Source organism: Protopterus annectens, chromosome 8.part1, assembly GCF_019279795.1.
Source record: "Protopterus annectens isolate FY-2018-M chromosome 8.part1, PAN1.0, whole genome shotgun sequence".
Classification (NCBI taxonomy): domain Eukaryota; kingdom Metazoa; phylum Chordata; order Ceratodontiformes; family Protopteridae; genus Protopterus; species Protopterus annectens.
In genome coordinates, this window is record NC_056742.1 from 244903398 (window position 1) to 244929021 (window position 25624).

Genomic DNA, 25624 nt, shown 5'->3' on the forward strand with positions numbered 1-25624 from the left:
TACTGAGTTGTCCACCTGGCTTTGAGGCCCATTCTTATCATTGGCCAGGGAGAAAATCTTCATGGTGCTGCGGTAGCGTTGTCGCCTCACAGTAAGACGTTGTCCTGTTCGATTCTCAGCTAGGCCGTCTTCTGTGTGGAGACATGCATGAATGGGCATACCTTCGTTGAAGGTTGTGCGTCAGGGCTGGCAACTCAGCATGTAAAAATCTACTGCCAATCATTAGCGGACCGGAGTTCTGCTGTGGCGACCCCTAACAGGGAAAAGCCGAAAGACACAACAACAACATAAAAAGCAGATATATTGTATAATTGGGAGTAGCAACTCCCTCATACATGTTCTGATGATTGGATGTGTAATGAACTGGAACTGGCAAATGTGTTCTAAAACGTGCTGTAGTGATTAGGCATGTAATATATTCATCAGAAAAGAAAAATACATACAAAAGCAGGAGACAGTATTTATTAGAGGGAGTGGCTGAAGTATCCAGATGAATAAAATGTGTTCAAAGTTATGAGTACATACAAAAACGATGATCATATCTAGCATATGTATTTATATATATTGATCCACTAACAACTGAATGGCTGCTACGGTAACCTTGCAAACATCGACAAATTAATGTTAACACACTGCTGCACATGCTCTGTGGCTAATCCTCAGAACATGCATTTAATAAAATGGTGTTTTTGCAGGGGACACCTATCCCCATATCCTCTGGTTACTTGTTTATTCCAGCTCAGAGATTGCCTAATCCCAGGGGAAAGGGCATATTCCCAACCCCAGGTATTGTTGATTCTCATACAACTATCGACCATCTGCACCGTTGACCTGTGTGTGTTGATAATACAGAGGTCGCTTGTAACTAAAATTGAATAATATTAGAGAACCCCGCTTTATTGGAAATGCTGCATATCCACAAGTCAAATGGCACAAGGGCTACTCGCTCTGAAGTCCTAAACCTGGTATGTGACATCAGTAGAACCTGCTGGAGGGACAGATTTGTCTCCCAGTGATTACCACACCTTTGGAATAGACTCTCCCACTTCATATCAAACAGGGCACCTCATTGGCTGTCTTCAGACACAATCTAGACAATTGGATGGGTAACCATAAATTCACCCTGGGGGTTCCACCTATCTCCCTCTTGGACGGGGCAATAGGTGCTGATCATAGTAACAAGGGTAAAATTTGTCTAGGCTTGTAAGGGCTCTCGGGCTATTAGCCTAGTAACTTCCTAAGATCCTATGAAAGTATATAGTGGGCGGGAGATATACTATTAATATCTGTTACTTGGTGTAAGGGCAGGGAACAAATTCTTTGAATGGTGAAACCAAAGGTCTCTGCAGTCTTTACCTGTGTGATGCCAGATGTTATACATCTCTAACACCTCATCTCACATATTTCATTTATTATTTTTTTTCTTTGTTTTTGGTGTCTTTTCTACATACTTTGTACTTTGTATTTTCTGAGAGTCGTTTTTCAGTAGAATAGTATATATCACTTTTTCTTTCTTTTTTTTTTTTTTTAAAGCTTGGACCTCAGTGTTAGTTTGCAAGGTAATTTGAGATAATTATTTTTGCTGCATTTTCTATGAAGTTCAGAAGGTTGTGGTTTTGCTTTTGCAAAGTGCTCGGATATATGGCCCATTACTGTCAGTGTAGTGAAGATTTTGTTTTGGGTGGTGGGGAAGCTGACTGCATAACCTGAAATGTCATTCTGAGGATGATAGTTTAAACAAACCAAGGTCCTGGCTGCTTGAGTTGGTGGTAGTTCAGGTGGCTGCTAAAGATACCATGACAGAGAGAGTAGGGACCTTTGTTATTGTTTCATATAGTATAATATGAGTAGCAAAAATCAGTCAGTTTACATATCAGTACAAGAGTTTTTATTAAATACTATGCATTTTAATTTTCAACACATTGCATATTTCACAGCATATCTTCCAACCATACTTCCTTATATATAATTATGTAGTTTTCTCATTATTTCCATTTCTTATTTAAAAAAAAATACATTTCTTTATATTTTGCCATATAGTACATACATTTTTATTCAGATTTTACTTACTTCACTTCCAGCTTGTATCCATATGCAGATATCTTCTATAAAGTTTTGCATTTAATTTCTATTCTACGTCTTTCCTTAATGCGTTCAGCAAGTCGCGTAAAAACATAAATATATACTGGCATGAATCTTCCATTTTCATGCTTTAAATTATCACAGTATCGCTCATGTACATTATGTTTGCTTTTGCTGATAATTTCCTTTCTTGCTTTGTGTACTTGTTTACTAAGTTTATTCCATTATCTAAGTAATGTTTTCAACTGTATCCATATCTTATCTTCCTTTTGTCCCAGTTATCCACAAAATTAACTTGACACTTCTCCATATTCGTACTCATTTCATTTATCATTATTTCATTTTCCTTTCATATCTTCTTCATTCTGCACGTGTGCAGTATCTCCCAGTATTCCACTCTAATATGTGTTTTTGGTCATTATATTCTCAGCTTGTTAGACACTCAACTTAAACCATTCACACAGTTAAACTAGTTGTTTTTTGTATCATCCTTAACCACCATTTTTTTCATTCTGTAGCATATCATTTATTGGGTTTAACCTATCACTCCATGTTGTTTTAAAATGTTTCCAGTGTTGGTTGGGATGAGTAATATAAGTTTACTTTATTTTTCCCATTTTTACCAGAAAAGCACAAATTTTATAAAGAACTCAAAAATATGGAAAGTTGAGAAGTATGGGTCTTCATCATCATCTGCTTCTTATCCACGGGACCCCTCGTACGTATGGAACAAGTTAATTCTAGGGCTCTGGCCAAGAGGGAACATACAGGTCAGTAGGGTGGCCACATGGGATGTCTGATGGTCAGAGTAGGATTGGAGGGGAAAAACTGTTATAACTGGTACTTTCATTGGTTTTCTCTAAGCCTAGACTTAACAAAAGCTTCCCTTCTATTTATTTAATTTGCCATATCCCTAATTAACCATGTATCTCCTCTTTATTTCTATCACTCTCAAAATAAATTTCAGACTTTTTTTCATTAATATTGTCTGCATTGTCATGGCTAAACTGTTACCTGTGTTTAAACATAAAATGCAAAACAGCACTGAAACAGCCAACTATAAGTAAAAAAATCAAGCCCTGTTTCAATGAGGCAGGATGCAAGTCTATTTATAATGAATAGTCTTCTTAATATAGTCGCATCACACATTCAAGTTGACGAAAAATCCCAACGAGGTAGCTAGTAAAAAACTCTTTATTAAAATAATAAAATAGAAATGTTGAGCGCTTTCATCTACACTAGGTAGACTTCATCAGAACATTTCTCCATTAAAAAGTCGGCTTCTTATATACACATGTTAAACCAATTACGTGATTGTTAATGAATTGACATTAGAATCCTTAAATCATTAACCCTATAACTGCTACCTCGCCTCATATTGAATGTTGATTCATTTAGAAAGACTAGGAAAAAATAAACCTTAGCCTACAGATATATTCCCTATAAAAAGAATATTCATACATACATAAATAATATTCCTTCAGATATGCTTAGTTTCCTCAATACCTTGTCACTACATCATGTAAATAAAATACTGTGCGTCTAACAGTGTATGGTCAAACTGAATGTTCTGTATACATGAAATTAAACATGCTAATGCTTACCAGTTCTTAATGTCCCTTGCGGCTCCTTTTTCAGGTAAATTACATATTTCATTCATGCACTAACTTTGCTTTGTTTGTATGAAGTAACTGTTTTCATTAAGTACTGCACTAACTTGCTGTGTGGTGCAGAGGGATAAAGCACTGATTGCTACCCAGAACTGAAGAAGTCAGGTTGGGGGGGGGGGGGGGTGCATGACCCTGGGGGCACTTGCACAAAGTCTAATTGCTCTGGTGGTAACTGGAGAGTGGACAAGTGGGTCCTCCATATGAGTATGTGAGACTTCCTGTAGAGATCAACTGTTTAAAGAAGTTAGGAGCAGTTAAGCCCTGACATCCACTGCATGAGTGCAGGGGGTAAGGCTTAAATAAAAAAACAAAATTTAAACCGTCCACGATGGCCCCCATGGTCCGTGCTTTCCCTCTGCAGTAAGGGAATGAACGGGACATTTGGCTGAGAGTGGTTTGATGATAGGCAACAGGGCTCAAAAATAAGTGATTCACTAGGTATTTATAAATTATTTTTATCATACATTCATAAAACCAAAATCCTATTTCTTTGTGCCTGGGATGTGTTTTGTAATAAATTTTCCTTAGAAGTGTCATTTTTCCAACACTCATAGTCTTTCTCAGTTGTTCCTTCTATATTTTCTCTCCAGCATTTTAGCTTGCATTTTAAAAAACTAAACATCTCAGCATGCCTCTGTTATTTGGTGATTTTGGAAGACCATTATCTCTTTCATTGTGAACTACTACCATAAAGTAGTTTTCTTTCCTTAAAGGACAAATATATTTATTTTTCAACTTGTAACCCAAATCTTTCTTCTTTAGGTACCAAGTAATTCCTTTTATCTGAGATGTTTTTTAATTTATTCAAGCTTCATGTCTGCTATTTTTGTCCTTCACTTCATGTAGCCTCTGTTTTATTTCTTCCATTTTAGTTGTTTCCTATACTTTCTTTATTAACAGAACTATTTTGGTTCACTTGTTCTGTACTTTCCTGCTAATCCCTTTTTTGCCTGAAATATGTTTTCCTTTATTCAGACATCTTCTCTGATAATGTCTATTGGTTCAAATAGCCCATGTAACATTTATTTTCCATACTAATTCTTTTCTATGTTTATGTTAAGGTTACAGTTAATTTTTTCAGTTCAATGCAATCCATTCTCTTACCAATGACAGTTCATTCTCATTTCCAAGTGACCCTGCTGCACTTTCTTCCTAAATCTTACTTGCCTGTATATGTAAAAATGCAGTTTTCCATAAAATCTTCCTATCTTCCTTACAACCCCTTTTCTTAACCATGATTCTTAATGTTTTGTGGCTAAAAATTTTTTTTTACATATTTACTGTTCAGCACACAGTTCCTGTTGTGTTGTGAACTAACAATGAAAAGGAATGTCATGTGGTTATTTTGTATTTTCATAGGTTCAGAAGTAGATGACTAGGGGTGTAGCTGGCCCAACTAGTGCCCTGTGCTGGTCCGAGCTAGAGTGCCACCCCCTCAGCTCTTCAAGTGAAGAGCAAAAATAGAACACTTCTACAAAGCTGTTGCTACAGTTTAGCCAACAGAGGGAGAGCTGCAGCGCTCTGGTCAAGGTTGAGTGCAAATGGAATACCGGCTTTTAAAAGCCAGTGTGCATTAAACGGCAATTGGGATCCCAACACTTTGTGCCTGGGGTAGCTGCCCTCTCTCACCCCTCCCAAGCTATGCTACTCGTTAGACCTTTTGTGAGCCTAGCCAGCAAGCTCCTAGCTCAATAATTTCCTGCCTTAAGGAAATCTGCACAGGATAAACCCAGTAACTCGTGGCCATCCATCATGTTGAGTAACTCTGAAAGGGGCAAAGCTACTTTTCTGACATGAACTGGAAATTATTCCAGATGTGGGATGCAGTTGAATACGAATCCATCCCACTATCATGTCTTGGTAATTTTTGATGAAGAATTAGGTCCTTTGTACAAGTGTTTTAGGAACCATTTGTTCTGTGACGGCATAAAAGATCAAAGAGAGCAGGGTCTTTACATGGCAAGGCTGTAGAAGGCGGAGCACAGGGAGAAGGTGGCCAATCTGCTAGGATAACTAAGGAGCTTAAGGCCAATGGTCTTTTTAGTTGGGGATCTTAGAGGTCTCTTCTGCAAGGGGGCATTTTGTTTGATAAGAAGACTGATGAGAGATGAATACAGGGAAAGTAAAACTTTGGATCTAGAGGAGAATGCACTTCGATATTAGTTGGGGCAGGTAAAAGTATTTCCTAGCCACTGTCGCATCATGTTAGTCAAGCATTAGAGAGTTATCAACAAAGATGCCTAGATCTGTGATGAAAGTGTCAGTTTTGTGGGGTGTTGCATCTTTATGACAGGATGTGGGAACAGGTTGCCAACTCAAACTGTGCTTCTTTGTTGCATTCAGTTTTGACTCTGTTGTCCTTGCACCATTTCCTTTGAAAGTCTAACTCTTGATGGGATAATTGTGTGTTAGTAGATAATGAGGTGACAACACGCAGTTTCCAGTTTTCTGTAAATTTAGATAGCATAAGCCATGGGTTATTAGACTGGAGGGCTGATAAGTAGCCTAACGCTGCTGTACACAACCATTAACCTTTTTACTTACAGAGGTGACACCTGCAGCTCTTACTGCACAAGGTGTGTCAGTCAGCCATTTACCTGTCAGCCCCACAACGTAAGGTTTCTATTTAAGTTTTCAAGTTTGTCTGCAATACCTGTATTGGGAATAGTATCAAAGTTTTCAGTCAGGATAAGCCATGCTGTGGCGTACTGTTTAACCACTGTGTAATACTTCACTGATTTTTTTTTTAAAGAAGGTAAAGAGGGTAAGGAGAGTGAATCTGCTTTTTACAAAGCCAAATGTATGAGTTTCCAGAACTAAGAAATGTTTTCAGTGTTTGTATCTCTGACACTAGGAATGATGCATTCCATAATTTTACATGAAGGCTAGTGAGACTTAACAGTTCTTCAGTTTCCAGGGTCAGTGGAAGGGCCACCTTTATGTAAAGGCATTACAGTGGTTGTTTTCAGAGCATCAGGAGTGCAACCCATGGAAGGGCATAGGTTAAAAGAGGTTAAGTAAGAATTCAGACAGTGGCTCTCATAGTCAGACATCCCAGTATGTTGTTTCCCATGAATGTGGTGTTTTTTTAGGTTTTGAGGACATGTTCCATAGAGATTTTATGGAGTAACTAGAACAAAAGAATATGGGAGATGGTTATAAATGACAGTGTGCCAGATTTGTGCTGAATGTTTCCTGTATGATTTAAGCAATTTCTTTGGGGTCTGAATTGGGTATTTGTGTTGTGGGCAAGCTCAATGCCTTGTTGAGTGTTGAACTTCTTGACATAATTAAAGGAGGAATTGGTTGCTTTGGCTTGTGTTGGCTATTTTAAGTTCATGCTCAGATTTAAACTCCTAATGTTGTTCTTAAGCTCTTTGCTGGCTTGTTGAAGTGTTATGTTAATGTAGAAAGAATGTGACCTGTTAAAATCCTTAAGCAATTTCTTCTTCTTCTTACACAGTTTTTTGATAACAAGTGTTGTACCATTTCGCAGTACGTTGAGTGTAAAGGGGAGAGGTTTGTTTTTAAATTTCCCAATACATTTGGTATAAATAATGACTGACGTATCTTTACAGGTATTTAAATGTAGAAAGACATTAGGGGGCATAGGTGCCATCTTTAGTAATGAGTCTGTCTGGAGAATTATAGCAGAATTTCTTTACGTGATTGAGCATTTGTAGGTTAGCCTTTGAGAAGTTCCTGAACACAGGGTCATTTGCAGGTAAAGAACTGCAACTTTTAAAAGAGAAGGTCTTTTTGGATTTATGGTTTAATTTAATGAGAGGATGAAGTTACATGGGGGGCCGGGGGTGTGCGTGCAAAAAGTCATGTTAGTTAAGATAAGTTTAAGGATCCTGAGATCCCCAAGTAAGAAATTGACTATTTGTTCTGAGGAGTTAGCATGTAAGAAGTCAAGGCAGCAATGGACATGCTTAAGATTAGAAGTTTAGGTTAGACAGTTTTTTTTTTTTTTTTATGGCTAATTGAAGTCACTCAATACAGAAATGTTTGGATTAATGAGATTTTGGCCAAGGCTTCAAGATATTTATGCTCTGCACAGGACATGGAAGGTGATGTATAATGATCAATGAAGTGATAATTAACCTCTTTTAGGGCAACTTGAACAACCGAAAATTCTAATTTGGATCACAAAGAATCTACCAGTTGATGGTGGGGTTCCTGACCAGTAGTGATACTCCTCCACAACTCTCCCCAAGGTGTTTGTTTCAACTCCAGAACCACGAAGCTTAGGGCTGAATATTTGGAAAACTTTAGAGAATGGAATTGAGTGTCAGTGGCCCTCATGCATTATTGTAGCTGTCGGTCAGGCTGACTCTGGTTTTCCTCATAGAAAGGAGGAGAAGCATCCACAGACGCAAAGCATACATGACAAAAAAAAAAATCAGTTACTGTCCGATAGTTCACCCATGCTTGTGATCGAAGGAGTAGAGATACTTTAGCAGTCCAACTGATGACTGAGCATGCAGCTGCCCATCAGTAGAGTGGGCCAGCAACATTTGACAACATGTCCAAGGCCAAACAAAAGGCTGTTTCCAGCTTACCTCATTGTAGGCCTTCTGGGTCTAAGTCACACCTGTCCTACTTGCAGGACCTTGTCAGACTGGCTGAGGATCTCATGAATGGTAGGATCACTGCTACAGGATCTTCTGGAAGAAGAATGAGGGTCACCTTTCCCCAGGAATATTCTGATTCGTATGAACCTAATGAGGTTGAATTACCATATGTTGACAAAGTTTTTTCAGGGTCATATGCTGACTTAGTCTGATGGAAACCTTGCTTCACCCTCACCGCATGAGGATTTTACCTTGGGAGATGCCCTCCACAAGATTGAGTTCTTCAGCTGGGAGGTTTGTAATTATCCCTAGTCTAAGAAAAATTAATATTTCTTAAGACTTCTTGAGCACAGGCCTCTAGCCATTCCTCTAGCGTTAGAAGTTCTGGATGATATTTCATATTCTTCCCTGTAGTGTGACTCCCAATCACCTGCCCCCCAGAAAGGCAGACTGTTTTATAGGGTTCTGGGTTCCCATTAACACCTGTTCAAGAGCCCTGTGTTGGACCCTGAGGTGGTTTTCTCAGGTCCTGAGAGGACCCAAAACAAGCACCCTTAGAAATCCCTTGCCTAATGAGGAAGAGAGCAGTACCTTGCATACATCTGCTACCCTGGCCCTTGAGAGCTCTGAATTGTCAGTTTCATATAGTCAGATTCCAGGAAACCCTTCTGGACCAAATGAAAAAAAAACTGGAGGAGATGGAAGATAGAGCTCTGCAAAAAGAATTGTTGGAACTCTGACTCTTCCAGATTTTTAAACATTCTTTGCACTGTGACTTTGATGCTTTGGCAGCATCTAGCAAGACAGCAGCTTCGGGGTCAGTTATTAGGAAACATAGGGGGTGGCACAGCAGATAACATTGTTGCTTCACTGCAAGAGGTTCACCAGTTCAGTTCTCGGCTGTGGTGCCTTCTTTGTGGAGTCTGCTTGTCCTCCCTGTGTTCGAGTGGGTTTCCTCCCACATTCCAAAGACATGCAGTAGGTGGATTGACCACACTAAATTGGCCGTAGCTATAAGTGTGCATGCGAGTGTGTGGTGTGGAAGAACTACTGTGGCAGAGCTAGCCACCTGGTGGTGTAATCCTTGACTGTAGATGATTGACGCTGTTGAAATGACACCCTGAACCCCATGTGCAAAAATGGGAAAAAGGGGTTGTGAATGGATGCTTGGTTAACAGAGCAGTCTCTTCCACAGCATGTAAAATTAGTAATACTGGATGTACCTCTAAACAAGATATTTTTGTTTGGATCTAAGGCCCATGTTGTATTTAAAAAAGCTGGAGGTGAAGGCTAAGACCCTTCAACTGTCACAGACTTCCTGCAGGTACAGCCCCTGGGGTTAGGTAGATGTTACTCTACTAAGCCCTGGTCCTTTCCTGCCTTATAGGCTATGCAGAGAGGCAGCAGAACCAGGAGAGACTGACTCCACAGAAGATAGTCCGAACAGGGGCCAAGGCCTAGTGGACCCTTCCACAGTAGGTCCAGCATGGCGCAGCCATGACTCATCCGGGCATCTCCCTGTCCTCCTCCTCCTCAGGAGAACAATAATCTGCCACACCACCTGAGCAGATCTGCTGTAGACCCTCACAGATAGATGCTAAAGTCAGTTTTTACCAAGATCATAGGGTTATAGGATGTGCCCAGAAGTAGTAGTAGTAGACCTTTTTGTCTCAAGAAAACATGCAGCTACCAAGATACTGCTGAAGTGCCAAAGTCATCCAGGTCTGAAGGATGGAAGCCTTCTTCCTCTGGACAGGTCAGTGTCTCTACACCTTCCTTCCCATACCTTTCATCCCAAGGTTAATAATCAAGTTCAGGGAGGAAGGGCTGAGGGTAATCTTCATAGCACCCTTTTGTCTAAGGCAGCATTCTTTCCCCCTGTTGCACAACATGAGCATACTAGCTTTTTCCACAAGAGGTAGACCTCCTGACCCAGAAAAAGGGAAATACCATGCACCCCAACCTGGATAAACTGAAACTGGCAGCCTGGATGATACACTCCTTCCTTAGGGTCAGCTGTTCAACAAGGGCATCTTATCTACTTTGAAAGAGGCAAGAAAGCCCAGGACTAAAAATCTTACTTCTCAAAATGGAGGAGAGTTACCGTTTCATGCCAGAACAAGGGCCACATTAACCCTTGCTTGCAAATCTACCCCGGTTCTATCATAGCAAGTAAAGCTTTTCATTAAGGGCCTTTCTTGTTCCTCCATCAATATCCTTGCCTTTGCCATCTTGATTTGCCTACCCATGATACCCCATCAGGTTTCACAACTTATGATGAAACATTTCCTTAAAGGCTTCCTCTACATTAGACCACCCAGTAGAGCCCCTCCATCCTCGTGGGACCTCAGTCGTGTACCGGAGAAGCTCACCCAACCTCCCTTTGAGTTAGTAGCCTCAGTAGAAATCATATTCTTAACTTGGAAAACTGCATTGTTAGTGGCCGTAAACTCTGCTCAGAGGGAATGAGTCACAGACTGTGATGTGTAAAGAGACCTTCTTTGAACCAACCCCACTTTCATTTTCAAGGTGGTTACTGGCACTTCCTTAAATCAGACTTGTCATCTTGCTGCCTTCTTCCCCTACCCACAGAACACAGGAAAAAGAACTTTATACTCCCTAGATGTGCACAGGAAGCTCAGGTATTACCTGGACAAAAGTAAGAATTTCAGAAAGTCATAGCAACAGTTTGTGGATTTTGCACCTAATAAATTAGATAAACATGTTAGCAAGCAGACCATTTGAAAGTGGATCTCCAGTTATATCAGTTTCTGTTACAGGGCCATAATGAGGAGGTGCCACTCCACAATGGAACTCATCCCGCCAGAGCCACAGCTACCTTTGCTGCCTTCATCAGAGAAGTGCCCAAGATAGGAATAATTGAGGTAAGGCACCTGGTCATCAGTCCATACTTTTGCCAAACACTACAACTTGCCATATTCCGCCAGAGCAGGTTTCACCTCTGCAGTTCTGCAGAGCTTCCTGTCTTCTTCCTAGCTTCAAATCACCATCCACCACTTCAACTTTGAGAGCCCTTCCAAGGAGTTATTACTCTGTTCATCTGCTGTGTCGGCCGAACACTTACTTCTGTTATGTTGTCTTTGACAAAGGTATTTTTGTTTCTTATCATGTCTGTTTGAACAGTTTAGTTTTTAGCTTTTGCATGCTTTACACATTATCCACAGAGGAATATGGAGGACTTCCACTGCAGCCACGTAGTGCATTTGGCACTTCAGCTTGTCAGTGTCTTTGCTTGGTTTACTCCAGTCTTTGATTCAGTATGCCTTGTTTTGTTTCCTATTCCTGAACCCAGGAGTTCTTAACAGACTTTCCCCCTCAGCTCATTTTTAACAAACCTGTATTTTGAAAAATAATTATAATACTCTGTGACATCCCATCACTGGCAGCAGTAATCAAGGAGCCTCAGTCTTAACCACTGACACCAGTGGGGGGATGTACATTGGGAGGATGACCGGTACAAACACAGTATTTCCAGATGCAGCTCTCTGCAACAAGTGCATTTTCCCTTAAAAGCACACAGAGACCACAGGCAGTCTGGGACTGGTTTCTCCCTCTTTCTCCAGATCCCCAATAAGACACCTCATTGGCACAGCTGTAGAGTTGAGTCCTTAGCCAGGGTTCCAAGCCAAGTCCTCCAACACTGTCTCTGTCCAACCAGTGCTTCGTGTCCCTGCCCAAGTAGCTGACGCACACACTGTTGGAGATTTGCTTTACACACACACACACCTGGGAAAGGCTGGCACAGGTTTACTAGCTATGCCCCCTTCTGCACAGACTGTAAGGTAGTTGTCATTGCCACCAGAACCCTTTATCAGCTACTTTAAGACACTTAACAAAGGCTATCCAATCTTACTGTGTATTGTTACTATCAATTCAAATGCTAGTTTGACCAAGAGCAAGGCTTTTAGGAGTGGCTCACAGTGTCACCCAAATAAATATTGCAAGTACTCTTAGAACTTAAGTATGTCTACACAGATCAGCCACAATGAAAGGTTTAAATATATTTAATAATAAATAATAAAAGAACAAGAGAATACTAAATATATTTACAGTGACACCAGAGTTCAAAATCACAGGAAATATTTAAAACATTGCAGGACAGTCTCAAATAAATAAAGAAAAATATCTAAACTAAGTGTTGCTATATTCCTGACTATGTCTGAAAGAATTATACTGTTCCCTAGACTTAGAGCAAGACAAATGTGGTGAATGGATCTTGATGTTGTCAAGGTCCAAGATAAGAATACAGAATGTTGTCTCTCTGAGACTTCCCAAATTAATATCGCAAATATTACTGCTAGGATAACTTGCGGAATGACATAATTGCTTGTCATCTGACTCCTAGTTCTCAGGCCCAAAGTAACCATTGATGGCAGCTGGTAGCATTTAGCATCTACGTGTTAAAATACATAGACCTCAGATTTTATGCAGATGGTGGAAGTCATAAAACAATTTATATTCCTCCACATTTAAAGACAATACAGAAAACTTCTATAGTACATGCATTGTCTCTCCTGCTGCACTGAAACTGAAAGATAACATTTTTATGACCTAGCCATAAAGTAATTTAATTTGTTATTTTTCTGAAGTTAACCACCTGTATTCTAGTTTCCACTGTTAAAATAAACATTTAAACTGTTACAATAGTGCATGTACATTTCTGTTCTATTCCAGCAGGGTACACTGTGGATATATTTCAAACAGCACTTTGTAAAATACCTCATCAGCACACGTCTGTACAAACTGCCTTATATGAAATACAGTTCTAATATATTGTAACACAAGCATCTTACATGAATCATGTTGATATCCACAAATGAGACACAACCATTTACAAAATTCTAGACAGCTGTGCTGGCAGTATCTCCCTTTGTCACACTTCTGTATAAATCATGTTGATATTCACAAATGACATAAATTATTTACAAAATTCCAGCTACCTGGGCTGGCATTTTCTCCTTTCATCACACTCTCTATATTGTTACTGTCTTTCATTTGCATGAACTCTTTGTTGTTAGTTTAAGGTGTGGTATGTTTTAACATGTTGAAATTTGCAACAGGTTTCTCTGCTGAATGTTTACTTTCTCACAAGTTATCACTTTTCTTTCATAATTAGGTGTATGCCCCTCTTATAAATGAATTTACTTTTGCTGTTGATTCTGTTTTCATACATACATCTTTTTATCTTAGCATAGAGTCATGTGCGCCTTGTTCAATTCCTCCAGATCAACTCCTTCACATCAGCTGTAGATCTTTCCACACCAGAAACATCCAAAACATAGTTCCTTGCATTTTAGATCTGTTCTAGGTTGTACATAAAAAGCATGAATTTCCTTTGCTAATTGTTACTCATTCTGGCTTTGAGATGCAGCTTTTCCGAACTCAGACTTTTGTGTCTTAGCCTCACTGTCCTGAAAGGCCTTATTTTGTTTAGACAAATCTTAAAACACATTTTTGTAACTCAGAAAGCTTTGTATTTCTAGACTTTGTACCAGGTACATGCACATATTCTGCTACCAGAAACTGTAGTGCAAGTCTGTTTTCCACCCATTGTAATTCTTTTTGAACCTGTATCTACTCGAAAACTGTATGGAATACTACTTTGTATAGACTAACTAGAAGATATGCATTCTGCATCTTATAGTATGTATACTGTTGTACTATCTAATTATTGTATATTGATTGTATTTCTGTGGAGCTTGTCTCCCCGGGCCTCTGCTGACAATGGGCTTAGGTTCATATGTTGATACTAGGCTATCTGCCCTAGGGCATTTACAAGCCTAGCCAGAGTGTGTTTGGCTTTCGCCACCCTTCTTAGATTAGTTGACTGTGCCTCTGTATATTAGGTCACAGAAGATAGCCCATTTAAGGTTAGTTTACCGTGCCTCTGTCTAGCAGTGACACAGAAGAGATCCCAGGGGTAAATTTATGATCTCCATCCAAACGTCAAGATTCTTCTTGAAGAGGGTCATTGAGGGGCTCTGTCTGACATGGATTGGGATTTTGTTCCAGAGTGAGGGGAGCCTCTGGGATATGAATGCGTCCCTCCAGCATGTTCTATTTATTTCTGTGCTGAGGTTTAAGTGACTGGAGCGTGTAGTTCTGATGGATTTGGATTTCTTGAGGTGGAGCATGTCCTTTAATTGTGGGTTGGACATGGCTTTATACGTCAGACACAGATCGCCTCTGAGTAGGCGGTAAGCAACTGAGTAGAGCTGGAGTTTCTTTAGCCTAACTGCGTAGGGCATCTGTTTGAGTCCGTTGATCATCTTGGTGAGGTACTTTTGGGGTCTTTCTAGTTGTAGCAGGTGTCAGGTAAGGTGCATCCCAAATGGGGCATTGTATTCAATTATGGGCCTGATGAGTGATGAGTAGAGGGGCACAATGACCTCTCTTGATCTAGATGTGAACCCCTTTGTGATAAGGTGGGCTATATAGAATGTCTTTCTAACCACTTTGACAATGTGATTGTCAAGGGAGAGATTGCAATCTTCTTGGGTCCCCAAATCCCTAATTACTACTTCCGTACTTAATGGATTGCCACCTATGTGGTAATTTGTGGGCACTTTGTTTTTCCCAAAGGGGATGACTATGCACTTTTTGGCATTTAGCTTTAGGCCATGGCTGTGGCACCAGTTATCCGTCTCTGTGAGACCTTTTTGGAGGATGCTTGTTTCATAGTTTCATAGTATAGTACTAGGCTATCTGCCCTGGGGCATTTGTAAGCCTAGCCATAGTGATGTGGCTTTTGCCACCCCATGAAGTGGTACAAAAATGTACAGAATAAATCTAGAATACTGTGCCTCTGTCTAGTAGTGACACAGTGAAGGTCCCCTTATATAATAGAATTAGTTTACTGTGCCCCTGTCTAGCAGTGACACAGATGTGACCCCTGGGGTAAACTTACGATCTCCCATCCACTCATCAAGATTTCTCTTGAAGAGAGTCAGTGAGGGACTCTGCCTAGTACGAACTGGGATCCTGTTCCAAAGCATGGGAAGCCTCTGGGTTATGAATCTATCCCTCCAGCATGTCCTATTCATACTTGTGCCGAGGTTTAAGTCTTTAGCTCTCATGGTCCTGATGGATTTGGATTTTTTGAGGTGGAGCATGTCCATCAGATCCTGATTGGACATGGCCTTGTACGTCAGGCAGAGATCACCTCTGAGCAGGTGGTATGCTACTGAATAGAGCTGAAGTTTCTTTAGTCTGGCAGAATAAGACATATGTTGGAGACCCTTGATCCTTTTGGTGAGGTACTTTTGTGGTCTCTCCAGCTGTTGCAAGTGCCGGGTGAGGTACATACCAAATGGGGCATTGTACTCAATCATGGGTCTGATGAGGGAGGAATATAGGGGTACAATGACATCCTTGTATCTGGATGTGAAACCTTTCATGATGAGGTGTGCAAGGTAGAATGTTTTTCTAACCACTTTGGCAACGTGGGTGTCAAATGAGAGGTCGCTGTCTACTTGGGTCCCTAGGTCTCTGATTACTTTTTCCGTACTCAGTGGGTTGCTGTCTATGTGATAATTTGTGGGTACTTTGTTTTTTCCAAAAGGGATGACTATACATTTTTTGGCATTTAGTTTAAGGCCGTGACTACAGCACCAAGTTGTCCGTTTCATTGAGGCCTTTTTGTAGGATGTGTGTATCTGCTGGTGTATCGACTATGGCGCCTAGTTTGCAGTCATCTGCGAACTTTGTCAGCCACAGCCCTCCCATGTTTGCTTTAACATCTGAGAAATAAATGCCGAACAAGAGGGGTCCCAGGACAGATCCCTGTGGGATACCACTTGTGACTGGCTTTGAGTCTGACATTGCTCCAGCGATTTTAACTTTATGGGTTCTGTCCTTTAGCCAGTTTGCAACCCATCTAGTGACATAAGGGTTTACTTTTAAGCTGTTTAGCTTATCTATGATGCCTGAGTGGGGTATTGTGTCAAAGGCCTTAGCCAAGTCCAGGTATGCTGTATGGACTGCTTTGCCCTCATCAATGGCTCTAGTGACTGTTTCGAAAAAATCAACCAGGTTTAAAAGGCAGGATCTGCCCTTTACAAAGCCGAACTTATGTCAGCCGGCGAGTCGATTATGGCCCCCAGTTTGCAGTCATCTGCAAACTTTGTCAGCCATAGTCCTCCTGTGTTAGCCTGTACCTCAGAGAAATATATACCGAACAAGAGAGGTCCCAGGACTGAGCCTTGTGGGACTCCACTTGGTTTAGAGTCTGACATGGCACCTGCAACCCAAATGTGATAACTGCAACAGTGAATACACTCGAACATCTACATTTATGGTAAGTGTACACAACTGTACTTTCTAATCACTGTCAGAGCATTCTTTGGGTGTCAGTTATTAAAAGTTGTGTTTCATTCTGTATTGTTTTCAAATGAGCAATGCTCCAACAAATTCCATGGTTTGTAATCACACATCTTTAGAATGTATGGCCAAGCTGAAATTTAGCTCAGACCTTATTCAAGAATGCTCCCCCTCCCCAATTTCAAGGCATTACTCATTCCAATGCAATTTCAGCATAATTACTTTTTCTGGGATTAAATTCAGTACTGCTTTGTAAATGCATATTGTTTGGTACTTGCGTATTAATGCAACCAGGTGCAAAATGTTTCATTACTCGGCAAATTATTGATTATATCCTATCCATTAAAATTCTACTTTGCTAAATGTGTACTTATTTTGGAAGTGTCATCTGCATAATCAGAAAAACAAAAGGCATTTTATTACCAAAAAAAAAAAAAAAACAACCACCGTATAATACGCAAGTACCCTTGTTTTCTTACTTACTGAAGAGTGGTTTTGCTGGTTTGGTTTTGTAGGCATTAGCACTGCCATGCGGTTGCAAAAAAATCCTTTGACCTGTGTGTTGGTGTCCATCTCTCTAGTATCAGGCAGTGTGAGATAATGTGGTACGTGACCAGTTTATAGCCCAGCAGTGGAGAACAACTTGAACACTCTACTGGAATCCCATTTAGCAGCACACTATATGGGTATGGGTAAACATAAAGAATGTGGGACAAAGGAGCAAGAGTCAGAAACTTTTGTAACTCTTGATAAAAGACTTAATGAGTAACAAATGTCAAAACAAATACAGTAGAAAGACAGTATGTGCTAACATGTATTTATTTTGTGGAGCATGATAAGTCTGTAATTTTTGGATTTACTTATTTATTGCACTCTCGCTTTTCTAGTACCAGTGCAGAATATTACAGCCAAAATGAAGAGACATTTCAGAGGCATGTATGCTAAAAGGGGTTGTGTACAAGTAGGAATGGTGAGGTTTATAACTAACATGGCTGAAAGGTCTCTCTTCAATGTGTTTTAATCCCCATTGTTATGTTAAGTAGTTATTGCACACAAGGGCTCTTTCATACCACTCAACCTTACCGACTTCCTCAGATTTCCATGGTTTTGAGGCAAAATAATTGGGTACCATGAATTCCTGAGTGGCCTCTTCAAATCCCCAATTTTTTTTTTTTGTTTACAATTTTTATTTAACACTGACTTCATTCAAATTTGATGATATCAGCATCATAAGACAGTGCCTGACTGCCTGTCGCATAGCTTAAAACACAAAAAACTTGTTTACGGATGCAGCCCTCCCAAGACTAACCAAAGATGATGTCACGTTAACGTGTTTTGCTTATGAGACGACCTCGTCACGTCCTTTTGTTAGGCAACCCTCATTGTCATGTTTTGCTCTTGCAAACTGGACTATAAAAAGTGATGTGACTATGGGTGAGAAGGTTATCAGGATGTCAAAAAACATGAGGTAATGTAGCACTCTCCAGATATCAGCGTTGGCAGTGTTTATTTTAATTGATATGTTCACCATATATTGCTTGCCAGGTTATAAAATATTACCTGTACTCAGACGTGTAAATGTTGTTGACAGTAATCAGTGTGGTCTGGTGCGATGTGGTTGATAGTTTTCTGGTTTTATTTTTGACACTGACTGCTTTTGTCTGTTTTATTATATGTGCAGGTGTACACAAAACTTTCTACTTGCAGGCATTGTCTGTAAACAGGCAAGTTTAGAGAATGTACAGTGTATGTGTGGTGATAAATTTATTTGCAGCAAACAGGCAGAATGTAGACATGATAACTGGAGGCAGGTGTTGTACAGCAGTATTTGTGAGATTAATGTAGACTGAAACTGTTTTGCCATTGGTATCTATTTGATTCAGTGTACCAAATTGGTAACACAGGGACTTCATAGCAACAAACACTGATATTTGACAGTTTGAGACTGAAGAAAAACAGCAGTCTCTGAAAGTGAGTACCACTGATGATGGTTGTTAAATACACGTCAGAGCTGTGTATTTGTTGTTGATGGGGGCTGTTTTGTAATTTGTCTCTCATTTGAATTTTTAGTATACTTGGCAGTTACCACACAATTCCTCTCATTGTGACTTTCAACAGAACTTTATTTGACAAAATTAAAATGGTCCCCTTTGTGGAATATTGGGTAATTTTAAGTTGCAGACATTGTAAAGGGGGTGATTAAAGTCTTGGTAATTAATCTCCATGTTCCGGACTTGTGCTACTTGATTTGCAAAATGCAAATTACTTACATCTGAAATCCTTTTCAATTTCTGTTGTGAATGTTATGAGTTCTGTGAAAAAAGCTTGAGTTGGAAAGATAATCTGAGTTGGGATATTTGATAGTTAAATGCTTTGGTTAAAAAATATATACATTTTTGAACTGGATTTTACCAGTCCTCCTTCTGTTAGTGTGTAGGCAGTGGTGCATGTACTCATTCTTAGTTCATTTTTTTCGAACATCTCTTTGAGAAGCTGACCAATATGCCGTTCTAATGCCTGTAATGGAGACCTGTCTGTACACAACTTGCTTAGAGTTGTAGAGACACTGCTCACAATATGTTTTACCCTGTCTTATAGTAGGCCAAGGCTGAAAACAGTGTGTAACATTTCTTAAGTGTGTAGGGGTTTCATTGGAAGAGAGATGTACTTTTTTTTTTCCAAAATGAGGTGAGCTGGAGGAGCGGGGTTATGAGAATGCGAGTGTTGAGTATGAATTTATGTGTACACTGCTGGGTTGCCATTTTTCACACTCTGTCTGTATAAATGGGACACCCCATCAATCAGTATAGTCCACTGAACATGGCATACAGTGTTCTTGACAGAATAAACCCAGCACCTGTTACTCAGTCCACATGCCCCAGCGTGTCATTTTAACAGAAGCACATCATGCCAACAGCTGTCACCTAAACCAGAGTAGAACTAATTTAAAGAAGGAGGTATGGGGATTGGCTTACAGGATTATTTTTGTTCATATGATGCATTTGAGTCAGCTGATAAATTTCCATTGAAAAGGTCGAGAAATCTGAGATTCCGTAATGGTGAAGTTAGCTGATTTAAGATATATTTATCGAGTTAATCCTTTTGAATCATTTCAGGAAGCTGTTACTGAGAAATCTGAATCTTAAAGTCTAAGGTTCCCCCAAGGTGCAATGTTTTTGGGACCAGTCTTCTGTTTCCCAGAATAATCTTGCTAACAGCTTATCCACCCTAAGATGTCCTGCTCATCTCAAGAGGTGGGAAAACCATGACATTATTAAGTACTGTGACACAGAAATACTTTATTTGGCATTTGACATATTAAACCAAACATATCGTCAGCTCTTAAAAATGCCAAAGTGACATGTAACATGACTGAGAGGCGTAAAGATGCTGGTCTTCTCTTTTCCTTCATGCTTTCTCAAATAAACCTATCTTTCTGGTCTTGCAGCAAAATGCTTAGTCTTGAAAATGTTCATCTGCAAATTTCTGTACCAGACAAAATGCTTTTACAGAACATCTGAATTTGTTCACACCTGAAGCAAGGACAATCCTTTGAATCAAACTGCTCATTCCCAAATTTGAATGTGCACTCCCTGTCATTTTACTTAACTCACCTCTCTCTTCAAGGTACATAGTTTTTCCAAGAATGACTCAATGCAATAGAGTCATCTACCAGAAGATATTAAAAATGAGCTTAATCTATTGGTATTTCAAGGCAAGTAGAAAGAACTCTAGAAAGTGTTCAGTAAGCATAATTAGTTCAGTGTTAACGTCTGTGCTTTTAGCCCTCTTTGTTTTGTGAAATATTCCTGCCTTCTCTGCGTGTTTTTGTTTAACTTTACCTATTGTTCAGTTTATAAATCAAATTGTGGCTCAGTTGTAAACTGGCCACTGCCAACCAACCACTGGTTTTGTTTGGAATTATTGTTTATTCTGTAACAATTTAAGGTTAATTTGTCTTTCTGTATTGTTTTCATGTTGTGTATTATCTGCTATTGCTTGTCACCTCTTGTATTATTTTACACTGTATTGTCATTTTGTTATTTTGTATGTCTGTGTCTCTGGCTGGGGTAAAGGCTGAAGAGTCCAAGGACTAGTCGTCTTACCCAGAACACAATTAAATGTTTGTCTTTTTGGCTTTTCCCGGTTAGGGGTCGCCATAGCTGAACTCCGGTCCGCTAATGATTGGCAGTAGATTTTTAGGGTGCCGAGTTGCCAGCCCAATGCCCAACCTTCAGCGAAGGCACATGCATTCACACATGTCTTTCGGAGGCCACTAGACCATGGGGAGGACATGCAGACTCCACACAGAAGGCACTCCAGCCAAGAATCGAACAGGAGAACCTCTTGCTGTGAGGCAACAACGCTACTGCTGTACCACCGAGGCTTCCAGAACACAATTAAATAAATAAATTAAAAAATCACAAAGACTTGCACTTCCTTTCTCATGACTTCTTGGTTAGTTATTCTCACTTCAGGATGTTTCATTTTTCTCACTTCAGGATGTTCCTTCATAGCAAATGTGCTTGTTGGGTTACAGTTGTCTGCCTTAATTTTGGTTTAGTTCGCCCTACCACTCCAAAGTGTGTATCATTTGTCCCGCACCACTAGCTTCCATTGTAGTCAGGTTGTTAACTAGCACAGGTTTAATTTGTACTAATTGTTTGAAAATAATTAATTATAGTGGAAGAGGTATAGGATATTTACTCATTCATTATGCTTTGGTTTATCAAATGACATTTTGAGAAAAAAATATGCTATAAAATGAATCCTTCACAGTTCAGTTAATCATGATAAAAACAGTATTTTATTGACCCCCATCCCAGTTGCCTGCTGGCTGTCAGCCTGCTCTCAGTCAGTTGACCTGTTCATCACCTGGGTAGGGCCATCAATAAGCCAGTTATCTGAGGTAGCTCTGCGTTTTATTTAAGCCCTAGTGCCATTTTATGACTTTGTATAATACCTGTCAACTTCCTAACACAAGAAATTTGCCTAAAGCCTTTAATGGGCAGCAAAGACCCAAAAACTGGGACAGATTTTAAATATTGTTATAAACTTACAACTTGTTAGATTAACAGGTTTTGTGTTAGCATGCTTTTTCTTAAGGATATTTGTTGTTTTATATTTTGTCTGTTCTTTAATTTGTGTTTGAATGGTGGAGGCCCACAATTCCATTGGAGTGGGTGGGGTCACACAATTATGTATGCAAATGTTATGTTAATCCCCGTCCAGATTTTTGGCTTACTTTTCATGGGCCTTTATCCAGATTTTTGACGTTTCCAAGTTGAGAAGTAAGTTTTTCATCTGCTGACAGAAGTAGGTATTTTTATAACAATTCACACATTTGTGATAGCGTCATATGCTGGTGCCTTCGGTAGCGTATTGTAAACTAAACAACTTTCTGTGCAAGCACACAAACGCATAAGGGAACAGATCAGTGCACACCACCTTCTACAAGGGTGCTGCTTCAGTCAACAGGAAGTATTGCAGACATTTCACTCCTGGTTGCGTTAATACAGCATATAATATAGCATTCAGTCAAGTAACAAAACAAAAGAAACCCATTCCTTTCTGGATTTCTTAATACAGTGAGCAAATGAGCAGAGATATAGTGCTTCTGAATTACCCTTGTAGTGGGAGGCAGTCATCTCTGCTGCTTCCATTCTTTGTTCAGTTTTTATAGAAGAGTTACTTTGTCTCCTTCTGCTGGCCATCTTTTTACATGACAGATCAACTATTTCTGGCTCCACCTATGGACCATTTTATTGAATGACATTATTTTCCGTCTACACAGTACCTCAGTGTATTACATGCACACATCACATATGCACACACACACATGGAAGATAAGGGATCTCAGATGTAGTAAGTGAAATATCAGGATATCTGGCACTCTGGCTTGGGAATGAATTTATACCTAATACAGCGAATTATTGTATATTTTACTAGTAATATGTTACAAAAGCATCACCTTATACACCAGTAAATGTATTTTTCTAGCTAGGTCATGACTGCAAAAGGCTCATGGACCAGCCTACTTGCATGTACACAAACATGATAAATAGTATTACCTTTCACAGGTAATACAGTGTGGAACGTTGTGTTGCTTTTGTTCAGTGGAGTTATGAGAGGGAACCATGTGGGTGGCTAAGATCAATGCTAATCTGCACCCAGAAAGCAGCCTTTAAGACGCTAGTAAATTTAAAATCAGTCTGCAGCACACTGCACAGCTTTTGTCATGCTTCCTTTTATGTCCGAGGTGCTTTTCATCAGTTAGTAAGCAGAGAGTAGAGATTTCATATGAACAAACTGAAAGAATAACATCTTGTGGTCTTTGGAGTCCACTGGAGTGTTGTATCTAACCTCCTACCATTACTTCTATTCCTTTCAATATTACCCCTATTATTCCTTCCTCACTCCCAGACATTCAGAGACCATTGTAATGAACTGCACCCTGCTACCACCTCAGATAAAAGGTTGTAGAGCTGTGCTATTCACGCTGTGAAGTATTTTCTCAAATGTGTCTTGAAGCATTCACCTTCCAGCTATTGCCTTTGTCCTTTTTTCATGTCTAGGTTTCTTTATTTTCATTTCTATTATTGCCTCCTGTGCCCTAACTGTACATCTAAATCATAATCCCTTTTTCTGTTGTGCACGTGCCGAGCTTTTCAAGAATTTTCACATATCCATTTCCTTTGCATCTTTGCTGACTCTATATTCCATGTTTTCTATGAGTTGACTTTATCTTCTCTGTGTGGCTTACGGTACCAGATAACAATATTTTAGATTTGATCTTACCAGTATGCTCTGCTGAAAGGATCTGTCCCCATGCTATGCATCCCAGTATCCTGTTGACTTTAGCATGTTTCCCCTTATAAGTAAATATGACCTATAAATCCCTGATCTCTTCTTAGTATAATCTCACAGAGTGATTTTTATGGCTTATTCATCAAAGTAAATAGCCTTGCATTTTTTTTAATATATGTTTAATCCCAGCTGTCATCCGACTATGAAAGGCACTGTTTCCTTTGGAGGCCGAAGAGCACAGAGGAGAAGCCAGCAGAAACAGGAGGAAAAGACTACCAAAAATACCTACTAGATGTTCTTTTGAGAACTCAGCAGGTATATTAACTTTTTTTTTTTCTGAAGCGGTGTGACTGGTTGTAGGACCCCGATAGTGAGCAAACTACAGGTATAAATCACAGAGAACCAATAGTTGGGAAAGGTACTGGAGGGAGCTGCTAGGTGAGCATCCATTAGGTAAGCTCCCCCTTGTTACACTGACTGCTTCTACAGATGTATCAACTTGCAGCAAGTGGCTGTGACTTCACAAGTAGGGATTCAGGAATAGGAATAGCTCTGATCTAGCCTGTGTCAGTGTCACCAAACAGTGAGAGAGCAAACTTTAAGTTGTGATTCACCTGTGGTTAGCCAATGATACAATATATTAGTCTTTTGCTGGCTAAGAGCCTAGCAGCAGGAAAACTTGGTATGACTGTATTTAATACCGTCTATATTTTGATCACTGCCCATGCAGGAACACCCGTCTGTGTAGTATAACAAAGCCTGGTGTTGAACACTATGACAGTACAGTGACTTTTTGTTCCATGAGAAGCACCTTCAGAGTATACCACTGGTACCTGGAGAAGTGGTTAAAACTGGCCTAATGCAGTTTCTAGATGGGCATGTGTAATTTCTGGGATGCTGCAGAAACGTGGTAGTAGTGCATGTATACAACCAGGAGGGGTGGGATTGTTTGCATTGCGTAGCAGTTTGTCACAACCTGCAGCAGCGCATCTTGTGTATTGGTCAGGGTGTAACTTAGGTGTAGCCCTCCAGTTAGGTAATCAGCTAGGTAACTGTGAGGGTAGGGGCATTCAGTGTGTGTGTGGGTGTGAACGTATGTCATTCAACTGCTTAGAAAACAGAGCATGTACGGAGGATTTCTTGACTGTTTTGTTTCCTGTTGCATCTAGACTGGGAAGGGGGAGTGAGAATCCAGGTTTCCCTTAGGAGTGTGCAATCCCAATGGTAGCATCACGGTTTAAGGCATGCTTACTTTGCAGTCAGTAAAAGGTAGATATGCCCTGAAGGCAGCATTTTCATAATTAAAACTACTTTCAATAACAAATGCAAATACTTTTGCCTAAATTATGTAGTAAAAAAATCATAATCTTCAAGTTTGTTGCAGGTTGTAGTCCTTTTGCAAAAATCTTTCTGGTTGTTACTAGGACTCCTGTGAGCAACATAATGTTTACACTTTAACACTTTAAATTTGCAAAGTAAAGAAGGCTTTTGAATAAGTGAGTGCTTCCTCATGGTTATGTTTTTATCTTGAATAACAGCAAGAAGACGCTATTGCACAGCAGGCCTTAGAAGAAGCTCGCAGAAGGACCCGTGATTTTGAAGACAGAAATCGATCTCACAGAGAGGAAATGGAGGTGGGTATTTGAATGTAAACAACATTTTTCTTTCTTTCTGTCTCTCTCTCTTTTTTTTTTTTTAGCTACTTAACCCATTACATGTTTCAGAGGCAGTCTTTTAAGTTGCATGCTTGTCTGTTTCCTGAGATAGCCAAGGATTGAGCTAGGATACAAAATGGAGGTGAACACAATTCCTCTGTACCCATTTATCTGTGAATTTCCATTGGCTTGTAACTAGCTGTCTAAATATAAATTAGTGTTCATAAGCTTAATGAGTACTAATGTCTGTGCTATAAAATGTAGTTAGAAGTCTGATCTTTAAGTTCTTGTCATGTTATGATGTCATCTCGGAATTTGTCTTCACCACTTTGAGTTTATCCTATCTGTGGAAGCAAGCCTAAGCCAGGGAAAGCTCTTGTATCACAAGACTCCTGGACATGTAATTTCATCAGTACCAGACCCCCCCCCCCCCCGAGTATGTGATATCATATGTGCAGGCACACACACCCTGGGTGTGTAATATCATCTGTGC

General features: G+C 39.9%; 1 protein-coding gene across 2 annotated transcripts in view; it reads left to right on the forward strand.

Annotated features, from left to right (window-relative positions):
* The window catches only part of CBFB (core-binding factor subunit beta), a gene marked incomplete at its 3' end in the record, with an annotated part of 1040029 nt that extends 1014919 nt beyond the window's left edge, over nt 1–25110 (forward strand). For both annotated transcript variants that reach the window (XM_044081839.1, XM_044081840.1), the window contains 1 exon segment: nt 25015–25110. In XM_044081839.1, the coding sequence (XP_043937774.1) occupies nt 25015–25110 (96 nt within the window).
* Between the last annotated feature and the right edge of the window lie 514 nt (nt 25111–25624).